Raw genomic sequence first — 19,193 nt, 5'->3', positions numbered from 1 at the left:
GACGCTGACTTCTTTGATATGCCAGTCAATACGACCCATGTTTTCTACCCCAAGACGGCAACATCCAAAGCTGCTTGCACGTTCTTCCTTCCGGTTAATCTTACTCTCCGTCTCATATTATTTTATCATATTATTAAAAATATATAGTTTCAAATTATTTATTTTTTATAAAATTAAGATAAAATTGTAAGATAGTAAAATACATATTTTATTTATAATCTTTTACGGAGCGTGCAAAAAAAAATGGCCAAGTAATTGGAACGGAGGGAGTGGTACTACTCTCCACGTTTACTTCTTCACAAAAAAAAAAAAAAAAAAAAAAAAAAAAAAAAAATTGCCGCTCACTCGGCTCCGATAATTCATATGAGGGAATCGGATAAAGAGGACAAATAGCCAGTAAAATATGTTTAGACTGACCCAGCAGCTACAAGTGAAATTTTAAGACTTAAAATGAATACGGTAACGACATAGATTAAGAATTATACTCCATTTACTTCAATTTCCTTCATCTTATTTTCCTTTTTAGTTTATTTTAAAAAAAGAAATCCTTCTAATTTGACAACTCTTTAATTTTAAAATTTCACATGTTATATTTATGACCATAACATTAAAGAAAATTTTGATACATTACACAAATTTTTAGTTAACAAGCAGAGAATTCAAGTCTTATTTTGCTTTCTCAAACTTCATATCTAATCAAGTTAAGACAAATAAATTAAAATGAAGAAAATAAAATCATCGAGTGTTTTTCGTGAGAATATCGAATTTGCCAATACTATACAAACTTTTACAAACCTCAACTTATGCTTGTAACTAGTTGTGGAAGTTTAGAGGTATTAATTTCACTTTAAACAGTATAGGAGGACGCTCGCAAAGTTCTAGTGTGTAAAAAGTTGTTTTGAACAAGTTCATGGGTAAATATGTAGTTTACTATTTCATTGTTATTCAAATACAATCTTTTGCAGCGGTCATAATTCACGTCATGATCCGGCATAACATAGGCACATTATTCAAGTCTTATTTTACTTTCTTAAATTTCGCGTCTAATCAAATTAAGACAAATAAATTAAAATGAAGAAACTATAATCATCGAGGGGTTTTCGTGAGAATATCAAATTTACCAATACAAACTTCAGCTTATGCTTGTAACTATTCGTGGAAGTTTAGAGGTATTAATTTCACTTTAAACAGTATAGGAAGATACTCGCAAAGTTCTAGTATGTAAAAAGTGGGTAAATAAGTAGTTTACTATTTTAAAAAATCTTTTTAATTATTATTCGAATACAATCTCTTGTAGTGATCATAATCCACGTCATGATCATGCATAACATAGGCACATTTTCGTAAATTGTACTATACATTGGCCATTTTGCCCTTGATAACAATATTATGCATCTCAACACGTGCATCCTGGCATTAACAAGTGGGAATAATCAAAGTCCGAATCACATTTTACCCAAGTAAAACATATATCTTCATCTATTATCTGTTCACGCAATTACCCTAAATTGAGAGTGCGGTGGGCCTTGCCTTCACGAATTTCCACACAGCCACAAATTTAACGGACCATTATTTATTATTAAAATCAAGCCGCCCATCCTTGAAATGGCAATCCATTTCAAATCCAATCACTATACTTAGCTAGTCCAAAAGCCCATGTTTAGAAACGGCAAAGGCTTTGAATAAGTTTAGGCAATTCATTCAAGAAAAGTAAATGTTCAGTCAAATTTGGTTATATTCCATGTATCTACTCCACAGGTTGGGGTTGGTAAAAAGAAAAAAAAAAGAAACTTCAAATTTTAACCTACCATGGTAGAAAAGTCGTAATCAAGTTGTGTGGCGAGCATGACCCCTGTCTTCATGGTTTGTTGAATGATTTGGCTAGTCCAGAACATTCTATTTCTGATGTAATGACACTTTACCCTCAAGAAAATCACCACACAAACTTTAACGTTCTAGTTAAATTTGCTGTTTGCGCTAATTATGGACGAGAAGAAAGGTGAATAAGTGTGTGCTTTACGTTAATCCAGATTCCAATATGCAAAATAGAAAATCTTTTATAGAAAGCATTTTATTTTCCCAGTGTACCTGCCCAATGCAAATTCAAATTATTTTTTAAATCATTTTGTAGTGATTGACTAAAATTAAAATTAAAATTACTTTCTAAAATAATACTAGTCAACAATGACAACATATCCAGTGTGATCTCGCACAAATGAGGCCTAGAAAGAATGAGGTATTCGCAGACCTTATGCCTACTTTTGTGGGGTATAGAGAGACTGTTTCTGAACAACTCTCAGCTTAAGAAAAAATATATTTCGAAATCAGTTTAGAAAGAAAAATATGCGAATAAAAATTATGATAAAAATGTCGACAAAAAGAGATGTATAAAAATTAAATATAATATAGATAGCCAAGGTAAAAGAAGCATCAGTAGTGATAATATGAAGAATATGACACTGCTATAATAATAATAATAATATTGGAACCATGCACAATTAGAACTATGCTAAACAAAGGCCATGCTCTTCCTTGGAAAAAGAGAAATCGCCGACTGTCTACTGACCGTCTATCATAATTCTAGAAAATATTTATTTTTCTTTAAACACAAGATAAATCTTTTATAATAGTATGAATTTAGTTTTAGTTTCAAATATATTAGACATACACCTTAAAAAGAAAAATAAGAGGCTTACTTTGTAATGACATTATTAACCCTCAGCATAAAAGGGCAATTTGGGTAAGTACCGCCAGTCCAAGGGGCATCAACGTAAAAACATTGTCGGCTTTCGGCATCATTCTGGGGCCTTTATAAAAGAGAGTTATCGTGTCTTGTAAATGCAGCCAAAGATTTACATTTCTCCTTAAATCATCAAAACCAAAGATCTTTGCAAAATCTTTTTCCTTTCTACTGCGAAAACACAACATAAATCATGTGTGGTGGTGCTATAATTTCTGATTTCATAGCCCCGAACCGGACTTCTCGCCGGCTCACTGCTGAGTTGTTATGGGGTCGAGCCGATCTGAGTATGAAGAAGAAAAATCCGAGTAATTTGCGATCTGAAGTAGTTGATGACTTCGAGGCTGATTTTCAGGACTTTAAGGAATTGTCCGATGATGACGATGTCAAGCCATTTGCCTTCTCTGCTTCCAAACACTCTACTCGTAATCTTTTTTCTCTTTCCTCTCTGATTTTTATTTTTCTTTTGTCAGTTTTGCGCTAAGAGAATAGGCCATGTATGTTTAATTACTCCATCTGTCACCAAGTTTAAGAAAAAAAGACACTTTTTGAATCCTATGATCTAGCTAGAAATCATTTCATTTAACTCTAAAATTGGAATTTTAGGGTTAAATTGCTGCTAAATATAGAGAAGTGTCATTTGGTTACCTATTAAAAAAAATTAATAGAAAAGTGTCAATACTTTTTTGGGACGGAAAAAGGAAAGTGTGTCGTATAAATTGGGACCTCCGATTGGGATGGAGGAGGTACTTGATTTATATCGACTATTCTCGCTATAACTGGCCTGGATTGAGATTTTGCTTCTGCTAGTGAAGTTATTATTATAGTACGTTTGAATTTATTCAAGTGGACAAAAGGAGGTAACTTTTTGGTTATAAGGAAAATGTGCGCGGAGGCATAAAAGTTGCTATTTTTTTTTTTCTTGATTAGCTTAAAAAAAAGATGTGTGGCATGTAATTAAAAAGAGGAAGGATCCAAGACGGTATTTTAGCTAAAAGAATGATTAGTGCAAAAAAAAGATTGGTATCTGTATAAGCATTCATGTTTTGAGAAGCCTTGATTATACCTCTTAGTTTAGGGCTTGCTGACACCAGAACAGGAAATCAATCTTGATTGTCCTTTTAGCCTCTACCTTTATTATTCAAGTCTTGTCACCTAGATGTATCGAATTGGACATAGTTGCATTGAGTTTTAGTTGGGAAACTTCGTGAATGGAATACTTTTTAAGCTAAATAGAAGAAAGTTATAAAAAAATCAAGCACAATTGTTGTTATGTTGTTTGTTTGGATCAATATTTCCCATCTTGATCCAATTTGCTTGCTAAATGGTACAGAAAAATCTAAACGAAGATCACCTTTATGATGATTTTAGCTATTACCCATAGATCTAGGCTTCTCAGTACCGTAGTTTTTAATCTGGGGAGGAGGTAAGCTTTAACATATGGATCCAAACCCGGTAGTTATAGCCTAAACCCTGTGTATGTGTTAATAAATTCACTAAGTGTGTATAAAAATTAATTTAGAATCTAGCTACTAACACTTGATATAGCTGTTCTAAAATCCAGAACCTATGAAGTTCAAATCTTGGATCCACCTTTGTTTGTAATCATGATACCAAGAGAGATTTTGGAAAGGCTTGATTTTGTGTAAGATCTAGCACCAGTGTTATCAGAGGCTTCTTATTTTTTATGATTATCTATATAGCTTAGTATTTGATGGATTTATCGTTAATACTTTATGATGGAATTATAAATGACTGAAATATTTAAATTCATTTTGTTATCTGAAGGCTCCAAATCTGTGAAAACTGTTGATTCAGACAAGGATGCTGATATATCCTCTAAGAGAAAGAGGAAGAATCAGTATAGGGGGATCAGACAGAGACCTTGGGGTAAGTGGGCAGCTGAAATCCGTGACCCAAGGAAAGGGGTTCGTGTCTGGTTGGGAACCTTCAATACTGCAGAAGAAGCTGCCAGAGCTTATGATATTGAGGCTAGGAGGATCAGAGGCAAGAAAGCTAAGGTGAACTTTCCTGATGAAGCTCCAGCGCCTGCATCAAGACACACTGTTAAGGTGAATCCTCAGAAGGTCCTTCCTAAGGAGAGCCTGGACTCTGTTCAGCCCGACACAACTATCATGAACAACGTTGAGGATGGTGGCTATTATGATTCTTTTGCATTTTTTGAAGAGAAACCCTCGACAAAGCAGTATGGATACGAGGATATGAGCAGTGGAGATTCAGGATTCGGTTCATTTGCCCCCTCAGCTGGTGCTGATATCTACTTCAACTCTGATGTAGGAAGTAACTCTTTTGAGTGCTCTGATTTTGGTTGGGGAGAGCCATGCTCCAGGACCCCGGAGATATCATCTGTTCTGTCAGCTGCTGTTGAAACTAATGAAGCTCAATTTGTTGAAGACGCCAATCCTCAGAAAAAGCTGAAATCTTCCACCAACAATCCCGTTGCTGATGATGGAAACACCGTGAACAACCTATCTGAAGAGCTTTCAGCGTTTGAATCCCAGATGAAGTTCCTTCAACTCCCATATATAGAGGGAAACTGGGACGCCGCATCAGTTGATACTTTGCTGAATACAAGTGCAACTCAGGATGCTGTAAATGCTATGGACTTATGGTCCTTTGATGATTTTCCTTCTTTAATGGGAGGCGTCTTTTAAGTAAACATGCCTGCCTTGCCTAGTTTTTGTAAATAAGGCTTCATGTGAGTGAACTTTGCTATTTTGTTGCCTCCCAAGAAAGGCTCTTTATTGATATGTTAATTAAATCTCTGTTATGACTTGTTCTTTTAGGTGTGTCTGGTGGTGGATGAACGATGATCCACAGACAACGATGATTAAGCCATGGATTGTGCGCTCAATATGTATTTGGTGATAGAGCAGTACATAGGTAATTAGGTTTTAATTAACTACTCAAGATGTTAAATTGAAGTTTTAAATTTGGAATTTTGGACTTGTATGAATGATGACAATTGATGAAGAACTCGATGCTTGCTATTGCTTACTTTTGTTGGTGTTTACAAGTTGCTTCTTCACATGGGACTATTCTTTCAATTCACTCAATTGCATATGCAGACTAAAAAAATACTAAAATAATACTGCAACTTGGCAGACCAGTTGGGTGACTTATGTGAGTGCATTGGTGAATCAGCCTTGGCATTTTCTAGGGCCTTGTTGTTCGCGTAGATGCGTCATAAGTGTCTGTTGGGACTCACTTTTCTACATATTCCTAAATGTTTTGCGACCTATTCATTTTTGTTCGAATAAATTGTATTTCCTTTAGCAAGGAAATGCATGGCGTCTGGCGTGTAGATATTGTTCTGTTTAAGATTAATCGGTTATATTTTTTAAAAAAAAAACAAGTTTTGCATTTTGGGGAAAATGGATCCGGAGTACGTTAAGATCATTTCGATTTGTAGAGTGTTCTAGTTCAGTTGAATGTACATGCTGGAATCTATGTGAATATCGCTATGAGAGTCCCATCTCTAGTTCTTTTACCATTGTGTAAAAATTATGTCTTACTTTGGTGGCATTAGAAGAAAATTTTATTGAGAAATGAAGTGAGTTGCGTATATCATTTTTGTATAATACAAAAATGTAGTCTGAAGGGGATGAACGCAAGTTAGGATCGAATAGAATAAAGGAGTAAAATTGAGTCGGCAATTAAATCAAAGTCTTCTTTAGCTTTTATTTTTGTGGTCCGAGTAGTCCTTGACCATGTATCTTCTCGAACATGCCCCTCCATTCTCATTGCGTAAAAATAATGAACGCTTCATCAACTGGTTACTACGCCTGGAAGGCAGAACATGCCACAAATATTGGTATAATTTCATACTACATCCAATCACAATCCAAGAATTATTCATTTTATTGTTATAATTTTGTTTGCAAACCAAATGTCATTGGGTGCATTATTAAAGAAAAGAAAGAAAAAGGCAAGTTGGCTATCCTCTCAGGAGGTTATGAAAACAAGGTAGGTTACGTAAAGACATGACTGGTGTGGGGAGAGCTATTGGTGGGTAGGTGACTGACAGGTTATTGAGGTGAAATCATAGGTAGCGTGGGTGAGGCTAAATAAAGCAATTTCCATTTCTTTACAATTATTTGGTATCAAAATTTACTGACTCAGATTAATGTGAATTCATATATCGCGTATGACTTATAAAAAAAAATAGAATATTTCCTACAAAGAACATCTTCATTTTTAAAATTCAAACTCAAAATCCGATTAAAATAAAAGTGGAGAAAACCTATCTTCTTCGTGGTCATTGTTTTATGATTGTGAACATGAAAGAGTTGTGTGATAGTGTCTACTGGTAAAAGTGGGGTCTAATCTGCTCTGGATGTCACCAGATACTCTTGGAGATATGTGATTGCCCGTGATATATTACAGTACTATTAGGAGAAACATCTAAGCACGAGGGCCAGGGTAGAGTTTGTTTTACGTTGTACCAACTTAAAGTTGGGAGTCGTACTAGTAAAATTAATTAAACCCAACCCCTACCCCCTCCATCTCTCAAAATAGCTAAAAAGGTAGGCAAAGGCACGTGTACTTGGCACAACAAGAACTGATCTCAGGCCGAGTTAAGCTTGCTTTGTCGTGTCACCTCTGTACAAGGTAATGGAATCAAAATGATCGATCTTACTTCATCATAAGGCAAAAGAAAGAAAGAAAGTACTACATATTTAACCAACTTAAAATACCCTCTATTGTTTTTGTTGACATTTATTTGGAGCATATAAGCTAAATGACAACAAACTTGAGAATCCCAAACCTATGACATTTTACGAATTACATGTAGATTTGACCTTAATTAAATGTGTGATTTAAATGATGACAGGAATCAAGATCAAGGGGACGTGCTATCTTGGTATATGCCTATTTAAGGCAGTGCCATATATCATTTGGGATAAGTCAATCGTATGGAGTCGCATATGTCTTTAAGAAGATAAAACGTGCTCCTTAGGTCCTTGTAACTAATGACACTGGCCGAAAATGCTTCAAAAAGTGAGAAAACGTTTCATCACCGTAAAAATTTTAATTTACAGTAATTTTTTAAGTTCGACAGGTGAAACTTCATTGAAATAACAATTTTTCAATTACACTGGCTGAAAAGTCGATATTTTGTACACCTTATCCCAAATTAAGCCCCCCACTAAACTAACAGGAAAAAATAATTAAATAGTGACCTCAAAGAAGACCATTTGTGCAAACGCCAACACTTTGCACATGAGAGCCCATCTAAGCCCAACTCAAGTGTTTCTGATCCTAGCCCAAGTGCCCAACCCGTACCTTAGCTATGAGCAAAGGTGGCGGAGAAAGAACTAGTCATATGTAAAGTTTCACTTTGAGGAGAAAGTCCAGAATAAAGCAATCAGAGAAACAAAGAGAAGAAGAAAGCAAGTGCATAATTCTTTTTAAGTTCAAGAGTGCATAATTCTTTTTAAGTTCAAGAAAGGAATATAGGATCAGAAAGACACTGTTAGAAAGAAAAACATCACATTCCTCCTTCCAATTGAAGGCTTCACTAATATTATAAACTCAAATTACATAACCCCATTTAAGAGCTAGCAAACTAATTAAGCCATACCAAAGTTCCAAAAATGATTTGCTTCATTTCATGTCATGGATATTTCATATTATTTTCACTCATTTTCCTTCAAAAAATGTCTCTTCTTTCTTTTCACCCTCATTTTCTTGATAGCCCTTGTGGTAGTGGCGATTCCTTCTATGCTCTTCTTAATCTTGAAGCCCCAAAAGCCTGTGTTCTCTCTTCAAACATTAAAGGTACAATCTTACAAGTTGAACCTCTCGAATTCGGGCTCTGACCCACTATTTTCATCTGTCGTCTGTCTGACACTGATTGCGCAAAATCCTAACAAGGCTGGCATAAGGTATAGACCGACGCAGTTTCACGTATTTAATGGAGGAGTAGTGATCGGAATGATTCAAGTTCCTGCATTTTATCAACCTCCACATAGCAATAACTTAACCTTGGAGGCTCGAGCAATTTTTTACTGCGTGAATGTTACACAAATTTTGTCTAATATATCATTGCAACAAAAAAGTTCCACGAAAAGTGTTATATTGGCAAGCATGTTGGGTGATGTTGCAGCTCAAGTAAAACTTCTCAATGTCAACTTGCCCAAGGTTAAGGTCTGTGCTTTTTCCAGTACTATCATTTTATTTGTGGACGTACGGTTACACGTAGTTATCTTTTTGACGATTTGATAAAGTAAAAAAAAAAAAAAATTATGCTATAAGTTATGTACAGATTTTCTAGTTAGTATGTATAATTGTATTTCTTCTTTCGATTTTTTGAAGCTTGCGGTGGAGTGCGACATAAACATTGACCAAAACCATATTAAACTCAGTAACCAATTAGTCTACAGCTTGAAAGCAGCAAAATATAATACGGTATGGACGATTATCCTGAATATCATTTACCTGTTCATGATTCTAACTATTACAATATGTAATACTTTATATTGAAACGCACGTACTGTTTATAACGTTAATAACAAGTTTTTTTCTTCTATTTTATTCGTTCTGCCTCTGCAGATATCTCTTCCAATGAACATCAAGGGAACTTTCTCCAACAAGTGCTCTGCCTCTATTTACATCTAGAGCACTGAATATATATATATATATACACTCTGAATGACATTGAACTGTAAATGCTACTTACATATTCACTCATGAATTCATTAATTATTTTGTAATACCTTAGTTTTGTGTAAATTAAATACAGTTTTGGATGAATAGTGTAATCTTATGTGTTACCAAGTAGTAGATCTATTATCTATGCATAGCCAGGTAGAATAGAATGTACAGGTTTGGCAAAATTCAGTAGCTTTGGTCCAAATTTTATATTTATCTTAAAAATTCATTTAATATGTGCAAATTAATAATTTTGAACCCAATAACTCAAAAGGGATAAAATCCAGAATCCATAAACTTCAAATTGGGGATACGCTTATGTATATCTACGACACAGTGGTATTGTTGGATTTGCTACTTGAAGAATTTTGAGCAACATAAGTTTGATCATTGTACGTACCACATACTCCTATTTGCTATTTGGAGGTGATTGAGGAATTAGGAAAACGTGCCGTTTCTAACATGTGAGAGATGTTTGAATAAGTCTGAATTAGACAGTCAAAATGCTACAACTGCAAATGATTTTGTTTAAGTTCCATGTCGGAGCTTTTTATAGCCTTTTGAAACCAAACCAAAAAGCATAAAAAGTAAAGTTTGTTTACACATGAACTGCTTTTCTGTGTCGTCAACAAAAATGTCTACTGTCGACGTTAATTAGTCTTCATACTGGTCAATCTACGCGGCATCGACGACTGTTTCATGTTGTTAGAATTTAAACATTCTTAACCACTTTAATCTCTCAAAGGACAAGCAATTAGTAGTTGGATTTTACAACTTTTTTCACATCGTTGAAGTCCGAAAATAAAGTCAACAAGGCTTGGATGATGAAGCAAGTGGTGTTTAAACAAGTATCAACATGAATGAATTAATCATCCTAAACAATGAAGGATCGGACCACCGACCCATATGTAACGTTATAACCATGCAATTGTTTCATTATTTTTTATTTAAATTTATGAATGACTAACCACTTTGTGTTATCATCGGATGGATGAAGTCTCTTTACCCTTAATTAGATGTTTTGGGTTCGTATCCTTATAAAGTATTAAACAAAAAAAAAACTGTACTCACTCCCCCCCCCCCCTCTTCTTAAATGGGCCCCCTATATATGCCTCCTTCTTCTTTTTTTGTGTGTGTACAAAACTTAAATGTCAACACCAAATTGGAAAATTGGCTGCTGGCTTTAGTCAAACAGTGGCATGCGTAGGTAATCATAGAAACTCAGAAAAATGCATGCAGTTCTTTATCCTTCTAGCTAACTAGCTAACTAGTACCTAGCATAAATTAATAAAGAGGTCCTACTTGTTTCATGATCAAGGGTTTATTCTTCTGTCTCCATAAAACAAGTCAGGAGAAATCAAATTTGCTAAAAACAATATGGCAAATAATCCCATGGGTGCCATAAGCAGCTATTTCACCACAGTCATGGTGGTTCTATATCTGAGAATTGGTGCAGCCTACAGCCTCCATATCAGTGAATGCAAAAAGCCAGAAAAGGGAGCTGCTCTCTTCATCTTTGGTGACTCCTATTTTGATGTGGGAAACAACAATTACATCAACACATCCACTCTTGACCAAGCCAATTTCTGGCCCTATGGACAATCTTACTTCAAGTCCCCTACTGGAAGATTTTCTGACGGCCGTTTGATTTCAGATTTTATTGGTAAATTTTTATCCTAATTAGTCTGTTAAGTGTCTCAAATTGGTTAGAGAATGAATTAGTTGTTGTCTTCTTATATGATCAAATTTTCACCTTATGAGCAAGTTTTTTATTTTAGTTAGTCCCAAGGTCTACTTTTCTGAATATATTTTTGAGATAATTACGATCTAATGCCTTTTGGTGATCTAATTTATTTACAATTACAAAATAGCCAACAAATGTACAGGTTTTGTATGTTTTTAAGTATAAAATATACATATAATATACATCAAATGTTCAATCATAAACGTATGTGTGAACTGTCCACATTGATTGAGGATATATATCTGTTATGTGCTTATATAATTTGAGGTTGGTTAAACTCAAAGTCCATTTTGTAGTTCTTTTTTGGTTACTTTGTTTTATTGATCTAATTGAATTGACAAATATGACTGCGTGTGTTCTTGGTTCCATTCATTGACAGCTGAATATGCAAACGTTCCAGTGCCACCACCGTTTCTGCAGCCAGGGAATGAAGAGGACAACTACGTAAGTGGAGCAAACTTTGCATCAGCTGGAGCTGGTTCTCTTGTCCAGACTTTCGAGGGTGCAGTACGTTTTTTTCACTTCTTGGGTCTCTACTAAAATTATTCTAAGTACATTGATAGTGTAATATCTATATATTACTCTGTTACAGCAGGTTAGGTAGTTAGGACCACGCAAAATAAATGTCGTCTAATAGCGATAGATATCAAACAAGAACTCACAAGATTGTACTTTTTCTAACCATTAAAGTAAAAGACCTTCCAACTTTGGAGAAAATAGTTAACTTGCCGCTAATTGCGTTGATATTCTATTTGCTTGTAGTTAGTCTCGCCGCATATGATTCTAGAAACTTCATGTTTATCATGTTATTGAATTATCATTCATCATCTGCCTTATAATTCAATGGGCAACTGTCAATAAGGAATAAAAAACTAGTCCCACTCTCATATAATGCATGTAATTTGAGGTTACCACTTCACCTGATTAAAAGTCTTCTGTAATAAATAGTTAGCATACATGATAAATTTCTTAGCTTAGTGCAAATTCAAGTACTGCATTGATCGTATTCTTCTATTTGTCCCTGCCATTCAAGTGTTTGCTTCGCTTAATATAAACTCGAGTCTAATGTTTGCTTATATGTTTTTAAAATATTACAGAAAATATTATATGTAGTAGTCTAACATTTGTATAGCTTACAAAATTTTAGATCAAAGTCTAACATTTTCTCATACGATTTTCAGTTTGTTCAAGAAAATCTTTAGACGGTGGTCTAAAGGATCTATAAATCATAAAAAAATTTAAAAAAAAAATTCATTTACTAAGCAACTGTACAAAAAAGAACAACCGAATAAAATTTCTCGGTCTACTGTCTAGTCTATCAATCAGGCTACAGACCAATTGAATACAAATTAAATGTCCATTTTTGTGCTTTTATTTAAATTGTGTACCTCAATCCACAAAGTTAAATTTATCTGGAAAAAGAAATTACTTTTAAAGGTGAAATTTAATTCGGGTCATTTGCACAAATACCCTATTTCCGGGTGATCCTTAATTTTTGCCCTTTAGGACTTTTCGCGCGGCATAAGTTAAGATTTCGTTTGGCATATGTATCATAATATCCCACAAGTTATGCCGTACATGGCAAACTTTCAACAATCAACATAATCTGAAAAAGCTACACAACTTATGCCGCATAAATTAATTCCTACAGAACTTGTGGCGAGCGAGGCAAAAGTTCAATTTCCGAAGATAAATATCATGTTGAGCTTATGCCGAGCGAAGCCTGTCTAGATATTTTCATTAACTGAGCTGCAGGGACAAACTTAAAGACAACATATACGAGGGGTTTAGAATGAAGACCAGTGCCTTCGAAGGACACTGTACAAAAACTTCATACTCCCTCCGTTTCAATTTATGTGAAACCATTTGACTAGGCACGACAATTAAGAAAGAGTGAAGACTTTTGAAACTTGTGGTTCAAAATAAGTCTTGAATATTTGTGTGGTTGTAAATCATTTCATAAAGTGAATTTGTTTCCAAATTAGGAAAAAGATTATTTATTTTGGCATGAACTAAAAAGAAAATAGGTTCACATAAATTGAAACAGAGGGAGTATATAATTCATTGGACTAATATGGACTAAATTTTTTAGTGACCGAATAAAGGTCGTAAAGTAGCAAATAAATCCTTGGGCCACGGACCAGGCCCAAAAACGAAAACCCTGCTATCTTGGACTTTCGACACGTCCACACTGATGTTGGACGAAACAAAAATTTATGGCCTCCCACCCCCCTAGAATGCTTACAAGTAAAATTTTGTTTCTAGTGTGTCAGCCTTTTTCATAAGAAAGTGCATTATGCAGAACTTCTTTGTTTTTACTCTCAAATTCTTCAGGTGATTGATTTGAAGACACAAGTGAACAACTACAAGAAGGTGAAAATTTTGCTGAGAAACAAGTTGGGCTCTTCAAAATCGGACAAGATATTCAGAAGTAGTGTTTACTTGATTAGCATTGGGACCAATGACTACTTAAGTCCATTTTTGACCAATTCAACAGTCCTAACTTCCTATTCTCGTACCCAATACGTACAAATGGTCATTGGCAACTTGACCACTGTGGTTGAAGTAAGTAAAATTCAAGAGTTCGTCTCCGGTGAAGGTCACTCAACTAATAAAAATTATATCCAAAAAGTTATTTTTCCTTTATTTTGTATGAGAATGACCATTCTATTTTTGTCATTTCAAACAAAAGACTCATTACACTCGGGTGGTCTTAACTGACATGACAATAATTTACCATTATCAAATTACAAAACATTAAGCAACACACATTATAACCAGGATAAATATATCCAATCCCCTGACCCTATCCAATTACAGCTCAAACGAGTCAAGTCAGTGGTAATTGGATCGGGTCAGCGGATCGGATATCCTCGTTATATAGGTTATGATGGATATTCTTTGATGTTATATGAATTTGGCAACAGTAAACAGTATTGTCACGTAAGTAAGTAGCCGAAAATATCACTTAATTGCAATAAGTGACTTTGTGTATGTAATTACAAAAATAAAGTGACTTTTCTGTATGTATATGTATTTCTTACAAAACGAAGAAACGGGACTTCCTTCTACAATTTTGTTACTTGAATACATTATGAGTAATCAACTCAAAATCTATAATGAAATTTACGCAGGAGATATACAAGAATGGAGGCAGGAAGTTTGGGTTTCTGAATTTGGGTGACTTGGGATGTTTACCAGGCCTAAGAATGCTTAACCCTCCAACCAAAAATGGGTGTTTGGAAGAAGCTTCAAAATTGGCAAAATTACATAATCTTGAGCTTCACATTCTTCTCCTAAGACTGCAAAAAAAGTTCAAAGGGTTCACGTACTCACTTTATGACTACAACCGTAGTTTGAGATAAAGGATGAACCATCCCTCTAGACATGGTATGCACTAATTTAGCTTATAAGATATGTTTTTTTTTGGCTTATCCTTATATTTCGATAAATATTAAAAGTACTTATGAGTTAAAATTTGTCAAAATTATAATTTGGTTACCCTAAATTTATGATTTTCGGCTTATAATTATTTTTGGTTTAGCGAAAACTTTTATTATTTGATCCTTAATATTTTTTGCCATCATTGAAATACTCTTCTTTAAATAAAACTCCTAAGTCATTCGCCATTGTTTTTTTTTTTTTTTTTTTTATGGAATGATACTTCCAAAGTTTAAATTTGTTAAACAGATCGAGGAAAATTGCAGTCATTTAACTTAAAAAGCTATGTTGCTCAGACCCTCTAAAATGATGTTGCACCTGTATTTGATTCTCAAAAAATGTATAGCTTTTGGAGGATCGAATACACGCCAGACAGTATATTTTAAAAAGTCCGAGCAACATAACTAAAAGGTGCTTATCAAACACATGACTATCTATTACTCCTACACTATTCAATAATTTTATCCAGAATTGTTCTGCAATATGAGCTCTTAAACAATTAAATGAGCTGTTTCAATTGAGAACCAAACATGTTCTTGTAGGTTTAAAGGAAGGGAAAAGAGCCTGTTGTGGAACAGGAAGATTTAGAGGAATATACAGTTGTGGAGGAAAGAGGCCAGTGAAGCAATTTGAGGTTTGCAAAAGCCCAAATAAGCATGTCTTTTGGGACTCCTATCACCTAACTCAAACTATTTACCAACAAATGGCAGCTGAAATGTGGAATGGTCCCTTGATAGGAGGGCCATCTACTCTCAAGACTCTCTTTCAATGCCTCTAACATCATTGTTATGTACAGAAGCATAGAGTACAGAATACAGATATTCATTAACTTCTATGAGCATAGCACTGCGTCACAATAGTAACTTCCTGAATTCTTCTATTCTAGAAAATGATCCATAATTTGAGTTGAAAGACAATTGCTCCCACAGTTCCATTTTATATGATAGTATTATTTTTTAGTTTGTTTTAAAAAAAAAAAAAAAAACATGACACTTATATGTATTTGGAAATTCTTTAACTTTAAGGGCTCGTTTGGTATAAGGGATAAATAGTCTCAGGATTAAATTTGAGATGAGTTTATCTCACGTTTGGTTGGGATAAAGTCACGGTATAACTAATCACAGGATTAGTTATGGGATTGTAATGTTATTTATATCCATGTGAGAGGGTGCAATAACTAATCCCGGAATACGTAATCATGAGATAACTTGTTCCCAACCAAACGAGATAAGTGGTTGTTTGGATAGAGATTAGGGGGTTATCCCAATATATAATTTGTAATTAGATTTGTGCAGTGTTTGATTGTGGTATTAGCTAAAATCATGAAATTCTCTCTCCAATATAGAAGGTGGGATTATCTGTCAATAGTTATAATCCTAACATTATTTTGAACCAAAAGCATGGATTATTAAGGGCAAAAAGAGAATCTTAAAAATTAAAGAATTGCATTTATAGAAATATCGTGACAAATGTTTAAGATCACAAGTTTTAAGGGTAATACAAAGACGTGCACAAAGTCTACTTTGGCCAAATATATTGCTTACGGATATGACAAGGGAAATCAAATGATAATTTTTATATATCATCAGATCACTTAAGAGACAATTTCATTTTGCCATCCATAATATGTGAGTAATATGAAAAATAAGATAAGGAAGTTGTTACTATGCAACTTCATCCAAAAAAGAATTTTTAAAAACAAAAGGTAAGAGCTCTAAGTAGGTGTTTGGACATGTGATTTGAAATCATGAGATGAAATCAGCGTTTGGACATGTATTTCATCTCATGGTTTGAAATCCCAAATCATTCAAAAAGACATGATTTGGGGTTTCAAAATTTTTAAATATAAAACGTGACCCATAGGTTTATATTTTGTAAAAAAAGATCCATAAGTTGGTAGATATTTTTAACAATTACTCCCACCAACTTTATTTATGTCTACCATGTGGGAGGATTATATTAAAGAGTAGTTATATTACTATTCATGTTAAATTTTCTTTTTTATTGAACTAAAGTTTGATCAATTGATGTTGTATTTTTTAGAAATGCTTTCTAGTAGCGTATTAATTTTGTTATGAGCTATGACTTGCTCATTTGATAATATTGTATAAGAACTGAGAATATTTTAATAGTTTCATAACTTGTGAGGTTTTTATGTCTATAAGAAAAAATACAACTTAAAAAATTCAAATTGCATGTCCAAACATGATTTCAAATCATGATTTCATTCATGGTTTCAAACCATGTCCAAACGCCTACTAAGACAAATCATTAATTGGGTTTTGCTGGAAATTGCTTTGGACCTTATATTTCAGTAAAGATGGAATGGGAACATGGAGACTTCATTTCTTGCTCTTATCCAAAACACTTCATTTACTACTCTTATCCAAAACAAGGACAGAATTTTCATTGCAAGAATCAATGTAACGAGCATGATGGGGGCCAGTTCTTGAAAATAGACCCGACAAGAAGAGGATGCTGACAACCTTAACCCAGAAAATTGAGTCTAAAATTAGCATGTTATGACTGTTGCTAAGCTCCAACAAGTTGCAGTCTTGATGCTAACATTTGCATTCTCATTTTTTATGTGCTCTATTATTTATTATTCACAATCCCACCTGTCTGTTACAACTTACAATGAATGAATCAGACAACGTGGTATTCCGCAGTTTTTGCTAACAATTTATTCACAATAGTCGAAGATAAAAGAAGAAAGAAGAAATATACACATATCTACATTCTTAATTTATTGTTTCTGTATTATCCCATAGGAACTGATAGGAGTACCAAGCTAGCGTTTGGTCATAGATTCTCAAAAAAAAAAAAAAAAAAAAAAAAAAAAAAATGAAAAACATGATTTGAGTAAAGTTTTTTTAAGTTTTAAAAATGTGTTTGGCCATAATTTTTCAAAACATATTTCACTTTTTGTTTTGGAAAACATGAAACATTGCCAAGAGAGGTTCTGTGGAGATGCTTGGAGGCTAAAGGTATACCTGTGGCGTACATTAGAGCGATCAAAGACATGTATCATGGAGCCAAGACCAGGGTAAGGACTATAGGAGGAGACTCGGAGCACTTTCATGTTCTGATGGGTTTGCATCAGGGATCAGCTCTTAACCCATTTATATTTGCCTTGGTAATGGATGGATTGACGCGACAAATTCAAGGTGAGGTGCCATGGTGTATGTTGTTCACAGATGACATAGTCTTGACTGACGAGATCGTAGCGGAGTTAACTCTAAGCTAGAGGATTGGAGACAGACGTTAGAGTCTAAATGATTCAAGTTGAGTAGGACCAAGATAAAGTACTTGGAGTGCAGGTTCAGCGGCGTACCTCAGGAGGCTGATGTGGAAGTGAAGCTTGGTACCCAGGTCATTCAAAAGAAAGGAAATTTCAAGTATCTTGGGTCTATTTTACAAGGAAATGAGGATATTGACGATGATGTCACACATCGTATTGGTGCAGGATGGTTGAAATGGAGGCTTGCTTTCGGAGTGTTGTGTGACAAGAAAGTGCCACCAAAACTTAAGGACAAGTTCTACAAAGTGGTGGTTAGACCGACTCTGTTGTACGTGGCAGAGTGTTGGTCAGTCAAGAACTCTCACGTGCAGAAGATGAAAGTCGCGGAAATGAGAATCTTTGCGGTGGATGTGTGGGCACATTAGGAGAGATAGGATCAGGAATGAGGATATCCGGGATAAGATGGAAGTGGCATCGGTGGAGGACAAGATGCCGAAAGTGAGGCTGAGATGATTTGGGCATGTGAAGAGGCAGACATAGATGCCCCAGTGCGGAGGTATGAGAGGTTGGCTATGGACGATTTTAGGAAAGGTAGAGGAAGGCCAAAGAAATATTGGGAAGAGGTGATTATGTAGGACATGGCGCAGTTTCAGATTACCGAAGACATGACCTTAGATAGGAAGTTGTGGAGGGCTCAAATTAGGATAGAAGGCTAGTAGGCAGTCTCGCTTTTCTGTCGCACTAGTAGGCGTAGTTTTGCTCTACTTTTTATTGCCCTTTGATTCCTGCTTTTATGTGTTGGGTCTTGTCTTTCCATGCTATTTTATCATGACTTTTTTGCTCTTGTTATTTCTCATTTTCGCATTGCTTTGATTTGCTTGTCGGTACTTGACTTTCTTCCCTTGTTTTCTTTTATTTTCTTTTGAGCCGAGGGTCTTTCGGAAACAGCCTCCCTACCTTCCAAGGTGGGGGTAAGGTCTGCGTACACTTAACCTCTCCGCTACCCCACACTGTGGGATTCAACTGGGTATGTTATTGTTGTTGAAATATTACTTATACCTATGAGTTGTAAACACTATCAAGAATACCCAATCATACAACACACATACTTGCAAACCCAAATTATGTAGAACATGATATTTTAATAACAATGGCTAATAACACACTTACTAGTTACTATAATTTAAATTACAATACAAAGATCCACTAACGGATTTTCACAGTTGGCAGAGCAATTTTTCCTAGGATTTCTTCTTCTATTGTTTGGGCACAGCTTCGCTCGTTCACTTTATAGAAGAGACCGATTTAATTGTGAAACACGGTATATACGACTTTAATGGAGGAACATGGTA

At 34.7% G+C, this 19,193-nt stretch overlaps 2 protein-coding genes and 1 pseudogene across 2 annotated transcripts; all 3 read left to right on the top strand.

Annotated features, from left to right (window-relative positions):
- The first annotated feature begins 2,850 nt into the window (after positions 1-2,850).
- Positions 2,851-5,734, top strand: LOC132055276 (ethylene-responsive transcription factor RAP2-12-like). Its single transcript, XM_059447009.1, has 2 exons — positions 2,851-3,165; positions 4,529-5,734. The coding sequence occupies exons 1-2, from the start codon at positions 2,934-2,936 to the stop codon at positions 5,413-5,415; spliced, it is 1,119 nt and encodes a 372-aa protein (XP_059302992.1). The 5' UTR covers positions 2,851-2,933; the 3' UTR covers positions 5,416-5,734.
- A 2,455-nt stretch (positions 5,735-8,189) lies between these two features.
- On the top strand, positions 8,190-9,517 carry LOC132055277 (uncharacterized). The gene is made up of 3 exons (XM_059447010.1): positions 8,190-8,911; positions 9,080-9,172; positions 9,317-9,517. The coding sequence occupies exons 1-3, from the start codon at positions 8,381-8,383 to the stop codon at positions 9,380-9,382; spliced, it is 690 nt and encodes a 229-aa protein (XP_059302993.1). The 5' UTR covers positions 8,190-8,380; the 3' UTR covers positions 9,383-9,517.
- Positions 9,518-10,505: 988 nt separating this feature from the next.
- LOC132055275 (GDSL esterase/lipase 5-like) lies at positions 10,506-16,233 on the top strand (annotated as a pseudogene).
- Positions 16,234-19,193: the final 2,960 nt, after the last annotated feature.

This window comes from Lycium ferocissimum, chromosome 5, assembly GCF_029784015.1.
Source record: "Lycium ferocissimum isolate CSIRO_LF1 chromosome 5, AGI_CSIRO_Lferr_CH_V1, whole genome shotgun sequence".
Lineage (NCBI taxonomy): Eukaryota > Viridiplantae > Streptophyta > Magnoliopsida > Solanales > Solanaceae > Lycium > Lycium ferocissimum.
The sequence above is the reverse complement of the archived record's forward strand: the minus strand, read 5'-3'. Positions and strand labels throughout refer to the sequence as shown.